The sequence below is a fragment of the Tursiops truncatus genome, chromosome 11, assembly GCF_011762595.2.
Source record: "Tursiops truncatus isolate mTurTru1 chromosome 11, mTurTru1.mat.Y, whole genome shotgun sequence".
Taxonomy (NCBI): domain Eukaryota; kingdom Metazoa; phylum Chordata; class Mammalia; order Artiodactyla; family Delphinidae; genus Tursiops; species Tursiops truncatus.
Genome location: NC_047044.1, coordinates 4343915 through 4365393, shown reverse-complemented (window position 1 = coordinate 4365393; position 21479 = coordinate 4343915). Strand labels below are relative to the sequence as shown.

The 21479-nt window shown below is 35.6% G+C and overlaps 1 protein-coding gene across 1 annotated transcript in view; it reads right to left on the bottom strand.

Annotated features, from left to right (window-relative positions):
• SMC1B (structural maintenance of chromosomes 1B) overlaps positions 1 to 21479 on the bottom strand; it is a 74557-nt gene that overhangs the window by 25764 nt on the left and 27314 nt on the right. The window contains exons 8-11 of the mRNA XM_019944565.3: positions 21105 to 21312; positions 18328 to 18513; positions 16468 to 16647; positions 10200 to 10346 (exon numbers count right to left, since the gene is read on the bottom strand). Coding sequence (XP_019800124.2) covers positions 10200 to 10346; positions 16468 to 16647; positions 18328 to 18513; positions 21105 to 21312 — 721 coding nt within the window. The remainder of the gene's footprint in view (positions 1 to 10199; positions 10347 to 16467; positions 16648 to 18327; positions 18514 to 21104; positions 21313 to 21479) is intronic.

Here is a 21479-nt window from a genome sequence, read left to right as displayed (position 1 = left end):
CCTGCCCTTCTTCTGATACTGGGCAATTAAGTACATAAGTCATCTGGAGTAACCAAGATGCCATACAACATCCTCAAAAACCTAACTATCTTCCTAACAGGAAATGGGCATGAAGATGAGGAATGGGGAGTGCATGTTCCACCCAAGGCACAAAAATGGCATAAATGAGATCATATGATATGTGTTGCCTTGTTTTTAGTGCATCCTTGTCTTGCCTCATCCATTTCCTTCTCCCTTCACCCACCCTATTACTCAACCAAATTAACTTGCTAGTATATGTTCTTCTGTGTTTTTACTCCAAGTCCGTATATGAAAACGTGTATACATACTCACCTATATATGTTGTTTTTTTCAGTCTTGTTTTACAAATTTGGAATCACATTAAACATGCTTTTCTGCCTCCTGCTTTTCTCATTCAGTTACTCACAAAGGTCAACTGATAAAGCTCTGAATTCAGTCTTTTAATGGCTGTGTATTATTCCACAGTGTGACTGTAACAAAATTATTTAACTCTTCTCGTAATGATGGGCATTCACTTGGTTTCCAGGTTTTTGCCAACACAAACAGTGCCGCAATAACATACTTGTATGTATACCCTTAAATATTGGTGTTTTTACTTCCATGCAATAGATTCCCCAGAGTGAGCTTAATGGGTCAAAGGTATTCATGTTTTTATTATACTAGCTGGTACCAACTGCTTTCCCAAAGGCTACAATTCACATTTCTATAAATAACGTTATGAGTATGTGTTTCTTTACAACTCTACCAGCATATACATTTTCCCCAAGTCTTACTGATATGTCTGAAGTAACACTAATTTAATTTGTGTTCCCCTGAGTACTATATTCTATATTGAGCATTTTTTCATGTTTACTAGCCATATGGATTTCTTCTATGAACTGACTACTCTTATCCTTTGCCCAGATGTTTCTATCATGTCTTTTTCAAGTCATTTATAGAGCTCTCTGATACTGCAGAACCTATAGTCTTCATTTTAAACTTTAAAAAAAATGTATCCTCATTTAAAATATTTTTAATTCAAATTTTCAATCTATCTGGAATTTATTTTTATATGTCGTATTATGGGGCACAAAATTACTTTCCCTAGATGTGCCAATACCATTTACTAAATAATCTAACCTTTTCCCACCAAACTAAAACATCATTTTAGTTGTATATTAAATTATCACATATACTGGGCCCTATTCCTGAAGTCCTTATTCTTTTTCATTAATCTGCCCATTCCTATGCCAATACCACCTCAGCTTGGTTACAATGGCTTTTCATAGTATTCTGTATGCTGGTAACATACAATACTACCACAAGTTCTACCACACTCTCTTTTGTTATACCTATTTTTTGACTAGTCTCAGGAAATTCTTCCTTTGTAAGAATTAGAGGATCATTTTATCAAATAAAAAATTCTTGGTTTTATATATATATATATATATATATATATATCTTTTATTTTTTTTAACTGCATTTTGTCTTTGGTGCTGCGTGGGCTTTTCTCTAGTTGCGCGAGCAGGGGCTACTCTTTGTTGCGGTGTGCAGGCTTCTCATCGCGGTGGCTTCTCTTGTTGCGGAGCACGGGCTCTAGAGCGCAGGCTCAGCAGTTGTGGCGCACGGGCTTAGCTGCTCCGCGGCATGTGGATCCTCCTGGACCAAGGATCGAACCCGTGTCCCCTGCATTGGCAGGCCAGGGAAGTCCTCTTGGTAATTAAAAAAATTTTTTTTATTTATTTACTTATTGATTTTTGGCCGCGTTGGGTCTTCGTTGCTATGCCTGGGCTTTCTCTAGTTGCGGCAAGCAGGGGCTACACTTCGTTGCGGTGTGTGGGCTTCTTATTGCTGTGGCTTCTCTTGTTGCAGAGCACAGGCTTTACGTGCGTGGGCTTCAGTAGTTGCAGCACGTGGGCTCTGTAGTTGTGGCTCACCGGCTTAGTTGCTCTGCAGCATGTGGGATTTTCCCAGACCAGGGATTGATCCTGTGTCCCCTGCACTGTCAGGCGGATTCTTAACCACTGCACCACCAGGGAAGTCCCCCCTCTTGGTAATATATATATATATATATATATTTTTTTTTTTTAAAGGAAGCACTCTCTCCTTATGACTTTTGAGTGGTCTGTTCTCCTTTTTTTAAAAAAATTAATTAATTAATTAATTTATGGCTATGTTGGGTCTTCGTTTCTGTGCGAGGGCTTTCTCTACTTGCAGCAAGCGGGGGCCGCTCTTCATCGCGGTGCGCGGGCCTCTCACTATCGCGGCCTCTCTTGTTGCGGAGCACAGGCTCCAGACGCACAGGCTCAGAAATTGTGGCTCATGGGCCTAGTTGCTCCGCGGCATGTGGGATCCTCCCAGACCAGGGAAAGAACCCGTGTCCCCTGCATTGGCAGGCAGATTCTCAACCACTGCGCCACCAGGGAAGCCCTCTTGGTAATATTTTAATTGAACTTGCATTGAAGTTATATTAATTGGAGGACTTCTAACCCAAGAATATAGTATGTCTTTCCTTTCAGTTGTTTTGTCCTTCAATAAGATTTTTTTTTCTAATAGTTACTGTGCCTTTATACTTATCTTTATTCCTATTGTGAGCAGGAATTCCTATTCCTATTATTCCCTTTTTAGATGCTTTTTGATAGTATAGAGAAAAACTACACAGTTTTGTTTATTTATATAGCCCTTCCATTATCTTATTAAATCTAGTAGTTTTTAAACTACAGTCTTATTATCAGCAAAGAGTCAATTTTTCTCTTCTTTTCAAAAATTTATACAAATTATTTCATTTTGTGACTATATTTAATATAACTTCTAAGATCATGTTAAATAATAACAGTGATAGCCCATATCTCTACTTCCTGATTTTAACTAAAACAGTTTTTATGTTTTACCATTTAGCAATTATTTCTGTTAGTTTTGGGTAAGAGCTATTTTTTATTTTATTGAAGTGATTTCCACCAATTACTCTTCTACTTAGAATTTTAATTAGGACTAGCTGCTGAACTTTATCAAATGCCTTTTTATGTATGATCATATGATTTTTCTCCTGCCTTTAATTTGTTAATGTAATGGATTATGTTGATCGATCACTTAATACTGAAATACCCATGTATTCTTAGAAAAAATTTCATTCAGCAGATGTATTTTTCTTTTACTACATTGCTAAATTCTCTATAGTAATATTTAATTTAGAAATTACATATTTATACTCACAAGGGAAGCCAGTCTTTAGTTTTATTTTTTGTAGTATCTTTATAATATTTGATATTAAAGTTATACTGGGGCTTCCCTGGTGGCGCAGTGGTTAAGAATCTGCGGACCAATGCGGGGAACACAGGTTCAAGCCCTGATCCGGGAAGATCCCATATGCTGTGGAGCAACTAAGCCCATGCGCCACAACTACTGAGTGTGCACTCTAGAGCCTGCGAGCCACAACTACTGAGCCCATGCGCCACAGCTACGCACCTAGAGTCCATGTTCCACAACAAGAGAAGCCACCGCAATGAGAAGCCCACATACCGCAACAAAAGCGAAGAGTAGCCCCTGCTCGCCGCAACTACAGAAGGCCCACATGCAGCAATGAAGACCCAACGCAGCCAAAAGTAATAAATAAATAATAAATTTATATTTAAAAAAGTTATACTACCTTTAGTAAATAAACTGAGAAGTTTCCATCTTTTTCTGTGATCTAGAACGGCTTATGTAACATTAGACTTATATTAGACAGAACTGAGCTATAAACCCATCTGGTCCCAGTCTTTTTCTTCTTTAATTGTGGCAAAATATACATAAAATTTACCATCTTTATCATTTTAAAGTGTACAGTTCAATAGTGTTTAAGCACATTTTCATTGCTGTGCAACCAATTTCCAGAACTCTTTTCACCTTGCAAAACTTAAAACTAGACCCATGAAACAACTCCCCATTCTAATCCCCCAGGCCCTGGCAACCATCATTCTACTTTTCTGTCTCTATGAATGAGACTACTCTAGGTACCTCATATAAGTAGTAGAATCATACAGTATTTGTCCTTTTGTGACTTGCTTATTTCACATAGCTAACATCTTCAAGAGTCATCCATTTTGTAGCATGTGTTAGAATTTCCTCCCTTTTTAAGGCTGAATAATATTCCATTATATGTAGAGACCATATTTTGTTTATCCATTCATCTGCTGATGAACACTTGGGTTGCTTCTACTTTTTGGCTATTGTGAATAATGCTGTTATAAACATGGGTGTACAGGTATTATTCCAGACCCTGCTTTCAATTCCTTGGGGTATATACCCAGAAGCAGAATTGCTGGATCATACAATAATTCTATTTCTAATTTCCTGAGTAGCCACCACACTGTTTTCCATAGCTGCTGCACTATTTTATATTCCTGGAGTCTTTTTTCAATGAGAGATCATTCAACTAACCATGGCTTAAAAAAATGTGTTTTTTTTTTTTTTTATCACACAAAAGCAGTCTACAGTGATGCAGCTCCTCAACAATGGCATCAACTTTCAGCTTCTTAATACAATGGTTTTTATACTCAAGCTTGCTGTTTCTTGGTGCCAAACTGCTGCTGCATCTCCAAGCCTCTTGAATGCGTTCCAGTCAGGAAGAAGAAAATGCAAAAGATAATACCAACATTCCCATTTATATCTCCAAAACTGCCACAGGGCCACCACTAGCTACAAGGAAAGTTGGGAAATCAAGTTGCTTTAGTTTTTTATGATTCTACAATAGAGGCAAGCAAGGAAGGCAAAGGTTGTGGATAGGTACTGGGCCAACCAACTACACCACTGCCTGCCACTGCCTCATTTTTCAAATGTTCCACTTTTTTTCTGGTCGATCTTGGCAATTTATATTTTTCTGAACATCATCCTTACAGATTTTCAATTTTTTTTACTATATAATTATTTGCTTGTAAGATTCTCTTAAAATTATTTTAATTTTCTCATTCCTGATCTGTACATGATTACTTCTAACTTTTCTTCCCTTCATTGGAGTTGCAAAGAGTTTATCTATTTTATTAGTCTTTCAAAAGAACCAGCTTTAGATTCATTTTTCCCTTTTCTATTTGGAGTTTTCTATTTAGTTAATTGCAGCTTTAAAAATTTCCGTTATTGCTGTTTATTTTGTGGTGGTTCTAATTTCTTAAAGTAATAAATTCCCTTATATTTCATCTTTCTTCTTTAATAATGAAGGTATTTTCCTTTTGATGTAGCTTTACTGTATCTCAAAGATTTTGTATTCACCATTTTCAAGACATTTTGTAACTTTCTTCTTGATTGCTTGTTTGATCCCCAAACTATCTACAAGTACGTTTCTGAATTTTTATGTAGACAAAGATTTTTTTGGTCACTATTTCTATTTCATTAAATTATGATCAAGATGACGTATAAAAATCTCTACTTTAAAAAAACTATTGAAGTTTCCATTGTGGACAAGCATATGATCAGTTTTTAGTGTTTCATAGTTATTTTAAATAATATCTCACATTTATTGAGCACTTATTGTTTTGTAAAGTTTACATTAACCTACTTAATCCTCTTAACAATGCTATGAAATAGGTACTATTATTATCCCCATTATTATTGATGAGAAAATTAAAGCATAAAAGCATTTAAGTAACTTACTCAGAGTCACACTGCTAGTAAGTGTTAGAAATAGAATCTGGATTTAAGCTTATTGATTGTATTACCAATTCCTCTAAGTTACTGTTTTTGTCTACTAGATCTGTCCAGTTTTGAAAGACATACAGTGAAATGTTTCACTATAATTTCATTTTTATTAACTATCCTTGCTTTAAATATTTAGGTACTATGTGCTGCAAAGAGGTTTAAAATGGAAATCTTGTTTTTTAATATATAATGTCCTTCTTTATTCAATTCATTCAATAAATATTTATTGAAAGTTTACTATAGGTGAGGATTTTTAACCTTAAAGTTCACATTGTCTGATATTGTCACTCCTGTTCTTTTTTGTTTGCATTTGCCAGGTGTTCATCCCATAATTTTCAACATTCAATTTTAAGACAATTTCTTACAAATGACATTTAGCTGAGTTTTGCCTTATTTTAAGCTATGATGATCTTGGTCTTTTAATGGGAAACTTAAATCCACTCATGTTTACTGTAATGACTAATAAACAAAAATTTTATTTCCTCCATCTTACTTTTTATCTTTTATTCTTTTCATGCATTATTTTTGTTATTTGTTCCTGTGTTAGTGTACTTTTAAACACTCTAGTCCCACCAAGATACAATCTTTAGAATATTCTTACTTCTTCATCTCCTCACAGATAAGACCTCTGGAACATATTTACTTCTGTCTCCATCTCTAGTTCCCAGGTTTTGCTGAGTCAGTTTAGCACTATTCATTTATTATAATTAGGTCTGTTCTAATCCATGTGTTGCTTAGAGTACTTTCTCTGGTATTTTTGTCACATGGAGTATGTGCATGACATTATCTCTGAATCTGCTTATCTGCAGATTCCTGAAAGGTAAATGATATCTTGGGATGTAGCCCTTTTCCCTCGGTTGCCTATAGCTGTTATTCCAGTCTCATCTAGTTTTGTAGTCGGATACGAGCTTGATTTAAAAAAAAAAAAATACAAGGAATATTTTTTAAAGGGGGGTGGCGTATTTTCGTATTTTAGCCTTGCCTCTAAAACCTAGGACTTCTGTATTAATGTGTGGCTTTTCTCATTAAACCTACATGGAACTGCGTGTGTCCTTTCAATTGGTAAATTAAGGTGGATCCTCAGTTAGAGACATTTCTTCTTTTTTGTTTAATTATTTCCTCTCCTCTGTGCTCCCTTTCCTCTTTCTGAAACTTATTATTCTCTTAAAGTCTCTATTTTTCTCATGATTTCCTTAGCTTTGTGATTTTTCCCCCTCATTGAGATACTGTTCCACTTGGTCTTCCAGGTTATTAATTTGGTTCTCAATAATGGCAATCCCATCCCTCAATCCACCTACAGCATTCTATAGTTTAGAAATACATTTATTAGTGCCAGAAAGTCTTTTTTTGTGTGTGGGGACAGAGAGAGGGTTGACACTACATTGTATTTCCTTACTGCTACTTTTTTGTTCAAGTGTTGATGGCTCCTGGAACACCTCAAATGCATTTGTGCATTTCTTTCCCTACTGAGGATCAGGTCTGGGTATTAAGGTATCCTAAATGGCAGCTGCCCCACAAGCAGTCTCTACACCCAAAGGCCAGCAATTACAACAGAAAACTGTCAGTGTCCCACTCTGAGACGGAGGAAAAGACGTCTCTCTGGTCTCTTTGGCCTCTCCCAAACTCAGGAATAGGGAGGCCACAACCTACTAATATTTAGCTTCATGGGGTTCAAGACTACGCATATTCACATGGGACAAATATTTAACCTCCCCCCCAGGATTCCCCTATGTCCTGATTCTTCTCCCAGCACTCTTCAAACATCAACAGAAGCCCTGCATCAGCTTTTCCTGGTGGCCTCCCCCAGAACCCAAGACATCATTTGCACCCAACTCCCCACTAGGTTCAGGTGAGACACACAGGTAAAGAGCTTAGTATAAACATGGATAGGAAGCCAGATTCATTTCAAGTTGCCACCTTCCTAGAACTTTCTCTGTGCCTAGGCCTAAATTTGTAAAATCTTTAGAAGCTGAATATTTATTTATATATCTTACTTAGATCAAAACATAATTTGCAGTCTTATGCTTACAGAGAAAGATTAAAATTAGCGGAGTAACCTTGCCAGAATATCTCCTTGAATCAAAAACTGGTCATTTGTATACACAAAGGAAGAAAGCTAAATAGGAAAAATAAATAATCTAAAAGCATTCTACTGACTTAGTATCTGTTAAGGTTGACATTTCAAGTAAGTGTGTGTGTGGGATTACAATATTCAACAAATGATACTTTGGAAGGAAGCATTATTGAATTTCTTTTGTCATTTTCAGAAAGAATAAGGTCTTTCTGAGCATGACACTGAAATCCAGAAATTATAAAAGATTAATAAATTTGGCTACATAAAGATTAAAAATACATGTATGATAAAACAAGGTCAAATGTCAAACAGATACTGAATGGCAAAAAGGAATAAACTTTTGATACACACAATATGAATTTCAAAAGCACTAGGTTAAATGAAGAAAGCATAACACAAAAGACTACTTACTGTATGATTCCATTTATATGAAATTCTAAGTCAGAAAAAGCTACAATGATAGAAAGTAGATTGGGTTGCCAGGGTCCAGAGGGTCCAGGGGGTACAAAGGAGCCCAAAGGAATTTTGGGGGGTTATGGAAATGTTCTATATCATGATTTTGGTGGTGGTTACACGACTACATACATTTGTCAAAACTTATTGAATCATACACTTAAAATTGGTGACTTATTGTATATAAATTACATTTCAATATAGCCGACAAAAAAAGTTGAATAGAGAATATATTTCCGGGGCTTCCCTGGTGGTGCAGTGGTTGAGAGTCTGCCTGCCAATGCAGGGGACACGGGTCCAGGAGGATCCCACATGCCGCGGAGCGGTTGGGCCCGTGAGCCATGGCCGCTGGGCCTGCGCGTCCGGAGCCTGTGCTCCGCAACGGGAGAGGCCACGGCAGTGAGAGGCCCGCATACCGCAAGAAAAAAAAAAATGGGGAAAATATATTTATAACATGAAATACTGAAACATGAACATGAATATATTTACAACATACATGACTAAAGGGTAATTTATTTATAATACAAATAATTCTTAAAGTAGGTAATAAAATAACAAATACCTAATAGAAAAACATGCACAGGAAATAAATAAGAATTTCACAGAAGAGGACTTCCCTAGTGGCGCAGTGGTTAAGATCCACCTGCCAATGCCTGGGACATGGGTTCCAGCCCTGGTCCGGGAAGATGCCACATGCCATGGAGCAACTAAGCCCAGGCGCCACAACTACGGAGTCTGTGCTCTAGAGCCTGCGAGCCACAACTACTGATCCCGTGTGCCACAACTACTGAAGCCCACGTGCCTAGAGCCTGCGCTCTGGAACAAGAGAAGCCACTGCAGTGAGAAGCCTGCGTACTGCAATGAAGAGTAGCCCCCGCTCGCTGCAACTAGAGAAAGCCCGCACGCAGCAACGAAGACCCAACATAGCCAAAAATAAATAAATAAACAAATAAGTTTATTTTAAAAAAAAGTTCACAGAAGAAAAAAATTACAAAGAACCAATAAATACATGAGTCAATGCTCAACCTCAGTTATTAAGAATTGCATATTCAAACAATTAGATTACACTTTTTTCTTTACCAGATTGGCAAAGATTAAAATATTTGTTAGTATCTAGTGTTGCAATCTAGGAACATACACACTCTACTACAGGTTTCTTTTGATGGGAACTTAGCTGTATCTATCAACATTTTAAATACACACATCCTTAGACCCAGAAATTCCACATGTAGGAAATCATCTTAGAGGTACAAGTAAAGATATAACAACAAACATTTATATAATGCTTAGATTTTTGCCAGGCATTGTTTTAAGTATTTTACCTGGAATATCTGATTTAATCTTTAAAATAATTCTACAAGGAAGGTCCTTTTATTATCCCCATTTTACAGATGGGAAATTAAGGTAGAAAGGGGCAAGGTAAGTTGCCTAAGGTCATACTGCTGCTGGTAAGTGGCAGAGTCAGGATTCAAACTCAGGCAGTGTGGCTATAGGATTTATATTCTTAGGCACTGTGTTATTTTCCCTCTCTAAAGAAAGTTTAATGCTGCATCATTTGTAATAGCAAAAACCAAATGTCCATTTTTAGACTCTGGTTAAATAAGCAAAATCTATATAATGAAACGCCAGGCAGGATTCATTAAAAATAAAATGGTTCTCTATATGCTAAAATGAAAACATGTCCACGTTATGGTATTCAGTGAAAAAGCTTGCTGCAAACACCATCAATAGCAAAAGTCCATAATAAAACAAATCAGAAAAATAACACATATGCTTGCATACACAGAGTACATTTCTGGAGGTTATGTATCAAACTATGTTTAACAAATACCACTGAGATGTAAGGATGGGTAAGGGAAAGATTTTTATTTTTTACTTTATTCCATTCTGCATAATTTGAATCTTTTAAACTATAGGCATGGTACTTTTATTACCCAAGAAATTAGCTTAAAAACACAATTACTCTACTTGGTATTCTACAATTTTTACAACATGGATTTACCTTTAATTCTTGGATTAGCTGAGTTCTCCTGTCTCTTAAATTCTTTAATTCTTTCTCATCCCAGCATCTAGCCTTGTATTTTAAGTCACTTGACCCTCCAGAGATGACTCCAGATTTTAAAAATAACGTTCCATCAAGAGCTACTGTCTGTAAAAATTAAAAATATTTTACCTTGGAGAAATGTACATAAAGATAAAAACAGAACGTAATATGACAACTTTCACAGCTGGGACTTTGTAGATGAGAAAAACTACTTACTGAACTCCACTAATAAGATAACTAGCTTATGAGGGACACCAGCCAACAAACTCAAATACAAAACCCTGTTTTGCTAAGGCCCAAACAATTCTAGGCAACAAATTAGCAGCAATTTAAAAATTTCAAAATAAAATTATATATTAGTTCTAAACATATTCAATATTGAGAAGAAAAAACCAGGAGTATTTGTATTTAATATCTCATAGTTTGTATTATATAATACTGTATTTTAAAGAATCTGACATCACATGTCAAAGACATACTATGAAAACAGCCTTAGTTACTTTAGGATATCAAAAATATCACATTCTCTAAAATGAATATGAAACTGGGACCAAGAAAAAAACTTAAATGGAGTCAAAGGTATAAAATAGCTTAAAGTTTATAGCCCTATGAGTAACCATATGCTTTACAGAATAAATGAAAGCAATTCTCAGTGTTCTGCGAATGTTTCTAATCAATTAGTCAAAGCAGAGGAGACAGGCTGTGGAGGACTAAAACCACGTAATGTGAACTAATTTTAAAAAAAGCTAACAGGAATCTCATTCATTCCTGCATTCAGTCAAACATTCTCTTTGTGGCTGCTGTGTTTGAAACATTCTATACTGGGGACTGGAGTGACCAAAAGGGAGTGAAATATGGTACTGACCCTTAGGGAGTCATGCTGGTAGGAAAAAGAAACATATAAACATATCAGTACAATGTAAAGTATGAGACAATAAAAACACAGAGTAATCTGGAAGCTTAAAACTTGGGTGCTCCAACCCAGCCTGGAAGGTTCACAGAAGGCTTCCAGTGGAGTTGAAGGCGTTCACTGTATCTTATCAGAGGTACTAGTTAGAAGTACATTAATTATATTTAACAGAAAACTTAGTTTATTTCTCTCTTGCAATTACAGAGGTAAACATTCCAGCGTATGTATGGTGGTTGCATAGTTAACAAAAAAAGACTCCCATAATATTGCTCTACCATCCTTAGTACTTGGATTACTCCTCAAGGGAGACAGGCATCTTATTTTCTGGAAGGCCCTGGGGGCTCCCTCCCCTCCCAACGGTTAGCTTGGCAATGAGTTTTCTCATCAGGTCTGAACTTTGGAAGGACACTAGATCTCTACTGGATACCAACAGCCATGGCATGGAAACTGAACTCCTGTAGATAAGCTCTGGTTGGTCTGGAAAGCAGCTTCCCTGACCAGGAAGCCCACTGTTACGTGATCAGCTTACTCCTCCGACCTCCCCATAAAAATATAAAGTGGTATGGAGGCAGCTTCCCCCTCCTGGAACACTTTTAGCTCACGCTGTTTCTGCCTGGCCAAAGCCCACCTCTGTGGAATGAAAGCTGAGGAAATACACAGGCTCCACTGCTTCTCTGCTTTTAAGTTGTTCTAAATAAAGCTTACTTTACATCTACAGTGTGTCACTAGTGATGTGTGTGTCAGTGTTTCTTTTATGACAATCTCAAGTCATTTTGTAGTCCAAGACGACTCCTAGAGCTCTAGCTATGTGTCTGTATTTCAAGAAAGAAGGGAAAGAATGAGGCTGGTAGACAGGGCAGATCACAGAGTTCTCAGAATGTCATCACAGGAAGAATGTGGATCAAATACAAATGAGGACTGATGGGGCTTGTGGAGGGGGCTGGGGGATTAGCACTGAACAGTCTAACAGCAAACAGGAGAGTGAAATGGTCAGATATGAACTTTAAGTACACCAATCTGGCAAGTATCTAGAAAATGGGGTGGTCCAAGTGAAGCCAGAGGTGATGGTATGAAATCAGCCAATACCTACAGTGAAGAAAAGGAAAAAGATTTGAGAAATATTTAGGTGGTATAATCAGAAAACCTTGGGAATTGTAGAGGTTACAAGGAAATCCATGAGGAGAAAACAGAATTTCATTGGTTAGAATAGTGGTACTAAGAATTGAAGAATACAGGAGAGGGATCAAGATCTAGGAAGAAGAACCTGAGTGTAGTTTTATACATGATGATTTTATAGTGCTTGTGGGCTAATAGTTTACTTATTTATAATGTATATCTTGACTATTTCCTAAAAGAAATTATTCTTTTATAGATTATAATAAAGATTATTATAATAAATATAAATATACAATAAGATAGCTACAAATAATAATTAGAGATAACACATTATACTAGGTGAAAAAAGAACAAAGTATAAATAATTTAGACTCTGATGAGAAATCAGTAAATTCGATCAAATAAGTAGGAAGAAGAAAAATTATTCAATATATGATGTTGGGACCGGTAATTAACCATTTAGGGGGAAAAAGCTAATACTTACATCTAATAATACATATTAAAATGAATTCTAGATTAAATTAAAATATAAAAGTGATACGATTAAAAAAAAGTGAACTTAAGTAAATATATTTTGATCTCATAGTAAAGACTCAATTATACACACACCAATACCTGTAAAGGTTAAGGGTAAGATAGTTGATTAGCAAATATATGGCATATGTACCACAATACTCAGCAGATCTTTCTAGGGTATGGTTGCCAGACTTAGCAAATAGGAATACAGGATGCCCAGGTAAATTTGAATTTCACATAAACAACAAATAACTTTTAAATGTATGTCCAAACATTTTATCTGGCAACTCTATTCTAGAGGACATGTTAGGGATGGTTATTTTCCTTTTTGAGCTCTTTTTCCCAAAATGAACATTTATTAACTTGTGTTTCCGATATGTAAAAGCCAAATGTAACACAAAGGAAAAAAATCCATGGGCTGGCTTGGAGAGAAGAGAGAGAAGTGTATTGAGAACTTTGAGCTAAGAATCTGTCATAATACACATGGTGTTCTAATGCCAACTCTCTCTTCCCAGCCATACTTGGGCAAGTCAACTTCCTGTCTCAGAGCAGAGGGACAAACGGTGTTCTGAGACTCTTTTTACTTTCATTGCTTCGTTGGCTGCTGCTGTTGTCATGGCAACCATTTACCATACTGTGCTTGACAGAGTGCATTTATGCTATTCAATTCTATGTTTCAACCCCGTGAGGTAAATATGATTTCCATTTTATAGATTGGGGCTTAAAGATATTAAGAAACTTGCCTAAAGTCATACACAGGGACTAAAATTCCTAAACCAAAAGTTGGTCAAACATCTATGTCCATGTTCTTTTTTTTTTTAATGTCCATATTCTCAATAACCACCATGTTATAGACCTTCAATTCTAAAAATGCAATGGGCAACAATTCATAGAATTACAGGGTTTTTTTTTGATAGTTTCTAGGTTTATTAAAATAATTTACTTCTTCTAAAAGTAAATTTAGTATCAAATAACCTATTTACATTTGATTTACAATCAAATTCCTATTCTGGAAGGACTATAATTTCTATTTCCAGCCTGCAAATTCCTTAACTTATAGCTTACAGTGGTTGCTCAGTGCAGTAATCCTATGCCTACTTTGGAGGTTGCATTCCTGAAAAAATACCACGGCTGGCACAACTGGGATCTTATATAAAACAAGGAGTTGGAGGAATTTTTAAATAGCATTAAATAAAAGTTCCAGAGAACATGGCTTAGGAAAAGGAGAAATTTTTTGGCATTAAAAATTTGCCCTGAGGGCTAACCAATCATTCCACTGAGCCAGCTTCAACTGTTTCAAGAAATACTGTTTCAGTGTTACAAGTAGATCCTCTATAATTTTTGTGTTATGCAGATTATACCTAGTTTTTAAGTTGCCTTTCACTGATAAGGAAAATAATATACTTTAACCTTTGCTTTTATTTCTGAATGGGTAAAATATTCATGAGTTCAAAATCCAAAAAATACAAGAGTAAAGAGTAAGAAATCTCCCTGGCATTGCTAGACACCACCACCCAGTTATCCTCCCCAGAGGTAATCGATGCTGTCAATTTCTTATGTATTCTTCCAGAAATATTTTTGCATAAACAAACACACACATATATCTCTTCTTTCCCCATTTTTTACATAAATGGTAACATACTACACTCTAGTCTACTTATTACTTTTTTTTTAACTGAATGTATCTTGGAGATTGTCTGACACTTGTATATAAAGAGCTTCATTCTTATTTAAGGTTGCATAGTGTCCCATTCTATGAACGTATTATAATTTTATTGAACATAGTCTTGTGCAAATTGTTTCCAATTTTGCTTGCTACATACAGTGGTTCGATGAATAACTCTTTATATATATCATTTCATATACATGTGTATGTAACGTTCTGAAGAAGTACAACTGCTAGAATTGCCCTTCACAGAGCTGGTACAAATTCACACACCCACAGCAGTGAATGCAAGGGTCTCTTTCCCCATAAAGTGTTATCAAACTTTTTTATGTTGATCAATCTCACAGGTGAAAATAGTATTTCAGTGTAGTTTTAATGGGCATTTCCCATATTTGGGGTTTTTTTGGTCGTTTTTTTGGTCACGCACATGGCATGCAGGAGCTTAGTTACCTGACCAGGGATCTAAGCCGCGCCACCCACTCCCTACCCTGGCAGTGGAAGAACAGGATCGTAACCCCTGAACCACCAGGGAACTCCCTATCCAAATGTTTTATGCATCCTAAAACACAGAGAATATTCTTCAAGTGGAATAACAGTAATAGGAAGAAGATAAGACTCCCTGGAATATACTTAATGTAAAAATATGACAAATAAACCTGATTAAAATTTTCAAATAACGATAAGAACAAAATACAGCCTCAAGGGGTAAGGCATGTTACTGTGGACAAGATATAAACCATAAATATATGTTGAATGAAGGAAGGGTTAAACACAATCGTATTTTCATGTGACTTCTTTAAATTGACCACACAAATCTTCAAAAATCAATTTTACAAATATTCAAAAATCAATTTTACCATAGTTAATTAGGTAGCAAAATAAGGAAGATACTGTAGTCGCTCACTTATTACACCTGCTTAAATTTAATATGTAGAAATCAATGACAGTGATTACTAAGACAGTGATCACATTATCATTAAGATAATTATAGATATAACTACTAAAATGTATGAGAAGTTAATCATATTAGACAAGTCAATACATTTAATACTGGAAATTCCTATCTTTCATAAGAATAGCCCAAACCCCCCCACTTTGTGTTAATTTGCGATTCTGGACATTCCAGATCAAATACGTAAAATGACTAGTAAATAAAAAATGACTATCACTTTTTGAGAGCTATTTCCTAGGCACTATAAAAGCATTTTGCATGTTATTACTTATTTTAATCCTATAACTCTATGAAATAAGTACTATTATTTCCCCAAATTTAGATGAACAAACTAAAATTAGAGGTTTAGAAACTTGCCTAAAGTCACATAATTAATTACTAAGTAGTATCACTGGTCTTACTCCATAGTTTATGCCCTGAGGCATTGTGTTACATTTCATCACAGATGTAGTTTTAAGAAAAACTATGTCAGATAATTCGAAGAATTTAATACTGCTTAACTAAATACAAACTCTATTTCAATTGACAGTAAAACAATATTTTTAAAACCAGAATTACTCCCTTGAGAGACTGGTATCTAGTAACCTCGTTTCAATTGTGCTATTTCTACAACTTCAAAATGTGTTAAAACCTTGAATGTGTAAAAGGACAGTTAATATCTCCATTGAGCTATGGAAGAATTAACCCAGAATGTAAAATAAGCACCTAAAATCTTTTCTGGTATTCAGAAACACACGTATTATATACGTAAGTACAGGGAAAATCTGAGATTCGACAGGGGCATTTATTGTATATAGAGTAAAAAAAAATTAAGAGCTTTAGGCTCTCACTACAGTAAATCTAACGTCCAAAATATGATTTATGATTTGGGGAAGTATTAGAGAAATTAATTTTTTGAAAACTGAACATTATAAAAACTACTGAAGCCATTAACATCTTAGGTTCTATTTTAGTTTCCCCTACATAAGAGAACATATGAAAGCATATATAGATATTTGTGTGTGTAATATGTTAGTCTTATAAATACTGCTTCAAATTATCCGAAAGTACAATCTAAGCCTCTTACTTTCCGTCTTTCAGGTCCATTGAAGGCAATATGCCTTGCTTCTTCCACAGTCTCACAGACAAGGCCATTTCCACACACAAACTGAATTACTTTCTTCAGCTGAGGAAACTGAGTCTTTATGACATCAATCGCCATTTTACAGCCTTTAATCTCCCGTAATCTTTCATTGATTGGTTTGATCTAAACGGTTTAAAATATACTTGATATATTAGGTGTATTAAAATAAAAACCAAACACTCAGTACATTCTTTTTCAACGAATATACATAAGCATGAAAGCAAATGATTAGTAGTATGTACTTATACACAATAAAAGTTTGACAAGAACCTGATGAACAATATCCCACCTTTGGCTTGTGTAATATTTTTTAAAAATACACTTCATCAAAAGCCAGAAGATATAATTTCTAGATTCAACTCTGTCACTAACTAGTTGGGATAAAGCAACAGATGAGAAGCCCTTCATGCTCTCAAAATCATAAAATCTAGTGGGAGATAATACCCATTTACATACTTTCAAAAGAGTGGCACAACAGCATGGAACTCAGAAAATCATTTTAGGCTTAAATGATCAGGAAAGCTTTTACATCTTCTTTGACATGACTTTTAAGTTGGGTCGATAAAGAGATCAAAAGATGTCTGCAATATATTACTGAAAAACAGCAAGTATAATTTCATTTTTGTAAAACAAAACAAAGGGAAAACCCTATATACAACCAAAATATATATACACACACATATATATATGGAGCATATATTTATATAAATTTGTATGGATGGAAGCAATCTAAAATAGTTGTGATAAAGGAATTGAGCACTGAGATGAGATAGGAGTATTTCCTTTATATTTGATACACTTCTGTATTATATTTTTAAAAAATGAGTGTGCCTTGAAAAAACTCTTAAGCATGAAATACATAAAACAGAATTTTAACAGGCAGATGAACTAGGTTAAATAGTTTTAGTGGGCAGAAGGTATAAACAAAAGTGTGAAACTACAAAAGGCCAAGTCTGAACCATTAATACCCAGTTAGCATTTGCTGAGCCCCTCCTCTGTGCCAGGCACTGTGCTAGGTGTACTACATGTAGTGATTCCTTGCAAAAATACAATAAGGTAAGGACTAATTCCTCCACTTCACAGATGATGAAACTGACACTCAGAAAAGTTAAGGACAAATCAGTGAGAACTAATTAGAAGGAGGGCTACCATTTAAACTCAGGTCAGTCCAACTCTAGGGCATGTGCTCCTAACCACTATGCACACTGCCTGCAGTTCAGGGACTTGAAAGCTGGACCAAGTAGAACATTTCCTTTATTAAGCAATGAAAAGATCACTGAAGGATATCAGCTGTGATAATGATGGAGTTCCTGCCTCAGGAATTTAAACTTTGGATGCTCCAAGGCCTTTCAATACATACCTCAAGGTTCAAAATTTGGCTTGCTCCACACCAAGAGCTGACATGTATATTTACTGGACCACATATTTACAACTGAGACTCTGGGTTGGCATTTCACCGACAGAACATATGTCTTATCCATCTCCTATACTTTGCTATAGGACAAAATAAATTGCTGGCTAGTAGGCAGAGTGGTGCACTGCTAGAGCAATGTCCTTGAAATCACCAGGGTAAATTATGGCAAAACTAGATTAGGAAGAAATGATATGAAGGCAAGAAAGATAGCACCCACTTGATACTATTCTTTGCCTGCCAATACATTAACACCAGCCATTTGAATGAATGACTAACTGGCATCCAACTTACGATTTTTTCAATCACTACCATAGTCTCAGGCAATAAAGACACACTTTAAAAGACAGAATTATATCACTACTAAATACTAAGGATTATAAATTACTTACATCAAGGTAATCTAAAGCAAGGAATGTCTCAGGTTCAGCTCTTTCCTCCTTCAGAAATCGAATACAATCTTTTGCTACCTTTTCAGAGGCTACAACAATGGCAAACATGTACCGACCAAGAAGTTTAGTAACAGCCAGCTGGTATTTCTTATGTATAGGATGACACAGGTCAAGCAGTCTTCCAAACTTAGCAGGTTTCAAAAAAGGAGAGAAAAACAAATACATTAATGAGGAACATATAATTCATTGTTTTCTAATGTAACAAAGCAGCATAGACCAAAAACTAATTTTCTAAATTATAAACATGATAATTTAACAGTCTCATTCAAATGGAAATAAATTTCATTATGAAATATCCATTTAGGTGTGTCACACTTCATTCAACAAAAGAGTAATAAGGAGGGATTAGTCATACCAAGGTATTAAAATATTTTACAAAGCTAGCAATTAAATAATATTCATTCATTCCCTTATTTATTAAATAAGAAACTGCTGAGGCACCTACTACATGAAGGCACTGAGCCACAAACCGGGTAAACACGCCTGAGTAAAACATCCTCTCTGACCTCACAGAGCTTTCAGACTAGTAGGGAAGGAAGATATAAATAATCAATAATTGCATGCATGTACAAAGTAGAGTTATAACAGGCACTGTGATTAAGCACAGAGAGCTCTGAGAATATGTATCAGAGACGAGGCTGACCTGAGAAGCCAGGGAAGGCTTCCCACGGAGAAGTGTTTTTGGGGATCTGAAGACTGGTCAAGAACCAGACTGAAGTTCAAAAAGTCTATTAAATGTCACAATGCCACCCGTCCTGTACCAATGCTCCCTAGAATGTCTGCAGATTCAATTTTACATCTTTAGACTCTTTCTTCAATGTTAGGTTCTACTTCGAAATACCAATTTCTTCATGATAGATCATCATTGTCTTTAATATTTATTACCTTGGTCTTTGTTCTTCTCAATTTACCTATGATTAACTCAAGCCTTACTTCTAGGTCAGTAATTTGATTTTCAGCTATGTAATCCATTCCTTGTTATTTGCAATTTATTATTAGTTCAGCAGTGTTTGTTCTTGATTTGTCTCCTTAGCTCTACATTTTTCTTTTTATTTTATTCCGTTTTAGCTCATATTTGAACCTGATTTTATGAATTCAAGTTCTTATTAAATTGTCCACAGCACAGAACACTTATGGGGGATTTTGTCCTGTAACCTTCTTCCACAAGGCTCTTCGACTTCTAAAAGCCTTTTAAATTATTCTTTCTTTTTATTATTATATGTACCTATAGATGCCATATCGATTCTCTTCACCTTCCCTATATTTAATGTGGGCAGCTCTGGGCAAAGCTTTTATTTTCTGTGACGGATAATTTTTTTGATTGTCTCACCTAAAATTGAGATGGTTATCTCCTCTGAGCAACAGATGATGGACCAAGTATTTTTTGTTCTATATTCTAAGTATTTTCTGATCTATTTCCCATCATCTAAGGGCTTAGACGGCAGGGGTAAGAGAGCTGTGCTAAGGCTGTGCATATGCTTTACTTGAATACCTGAGTTTTGTTCTTTCTTCTCAGTTTTTAATTAATATCCCATACCAAGGTTTCTCTCCTTGGGGGAAGAGAACAAATCCCATTTTTGGGGAGAGGGTTTTGATTTGGCTTCTCAATTTAACAAGGAGCCCTAGAGCCTTCACTTCCATCTAAGAGAAGCAGAGGTCCATGTTCTCCGATTCTATTTTAGTGATAATTTTTACTCTAAAGGAAACAAACATATGAGTTTGCTTCTTTCTAGATTAAGGGATAATAAGTGAGAATTCTCAGGAATTAATCGATGTATCAGTTTGCCTTCTGCATAATTAAGAACAAGCAATGCTATACTTCAATCTTTTTAAAGAAATTCTGGACTATTACCATTTTCTGAAGGTTATAGCATGATGTATGAGCCCCTTTCCTCTTTTGGTTGTTGAACTAGTTTCTCACTAGTTTTTGTCATTCTCCTTAGTATTAGGGGAAGAATTCTGTGACCCAGCCTTATTCCTCCATCATTGTCTAGAAGTTAAGACTAACACTTAAGAGTCAGAAAGGCAAAAAGGATGCTGTAAAGGAAACGAAGATGGGAGGCCAGAGCGACAGGAGGAAAACCAACAGAGTGTAGTATCATGGAGGCCAATGGACAGGTGTTTCCAAAGAGTGCAAGCGGTTAACACAGGGTACACTGGTGTCAGTGACAAGAGAGTGAGATGCCAGACCCCAATTCCGAAGGAAACAATTCTGTGAGGCTGACTCCCCAAGCAACAGTAGTAGATATTACTACTAGTTGTTAGTAGTAGTAGATATTGCTATACTGGGGCTAATGAAATACACTAGTAATACTGGATAGCAGTCACATTTGGAGAATAAAAATTCACTGTTTCAAAAGTATGCCAACAATGTCTACTGAAAAAAATATTTTTAAAAACCTGAAATCATGAAGAAATGAGGTTTGAGGACATGTGTCTATGGGCGACAGACTATTTCATGCACCTGTGTCCTTTGGGGATGTTGGCCATACCTGGACTTTCTGGGTAATGTGTTCCTGTTAATGTTTCTCCCCAATAATTACTTATCTATAGACATTACTGGGAGTTATTTACATTTTACCTCAGTTATTTACTATTATGTTTTAAATATAAATAATAAAACACAAAACTTATAGATTTCTGAAATAACATTACTTCCTATTAATGGCAAAATTTTAATCCCAAATAAGAAAGCTTAGCCTTTTTATTTCAATTACCACAGAATCTGGGTGAAGTCTTTTAAGGTGTTCCAGAACCTCTGCTCTCTTTTGCTGACGTTTTCCCTCATGGTTATCAATTCCAGCATTCTGCAGTTCACTTCTAATAAGATTCAGCTCTTCATTAACTTCAGACATTCTTGATTTTGTCTTTTCAATTTCATCCACTAGGGTTTCCTCTTGCTGTTTTTTCTCTTTCAAGAAATTCCTACACAACAGTAACAATAATACATTATACAGCAAAAAGAAAACCCAAAATTTAGGAATTACAAGATACAGTATACTCTAGTCTGGCATTGCAGGGGAATGGAATAATGCTCTATCAATTTTAAACGATGAAAAATACAATATAATAAACTTAGCACCAAACATGGA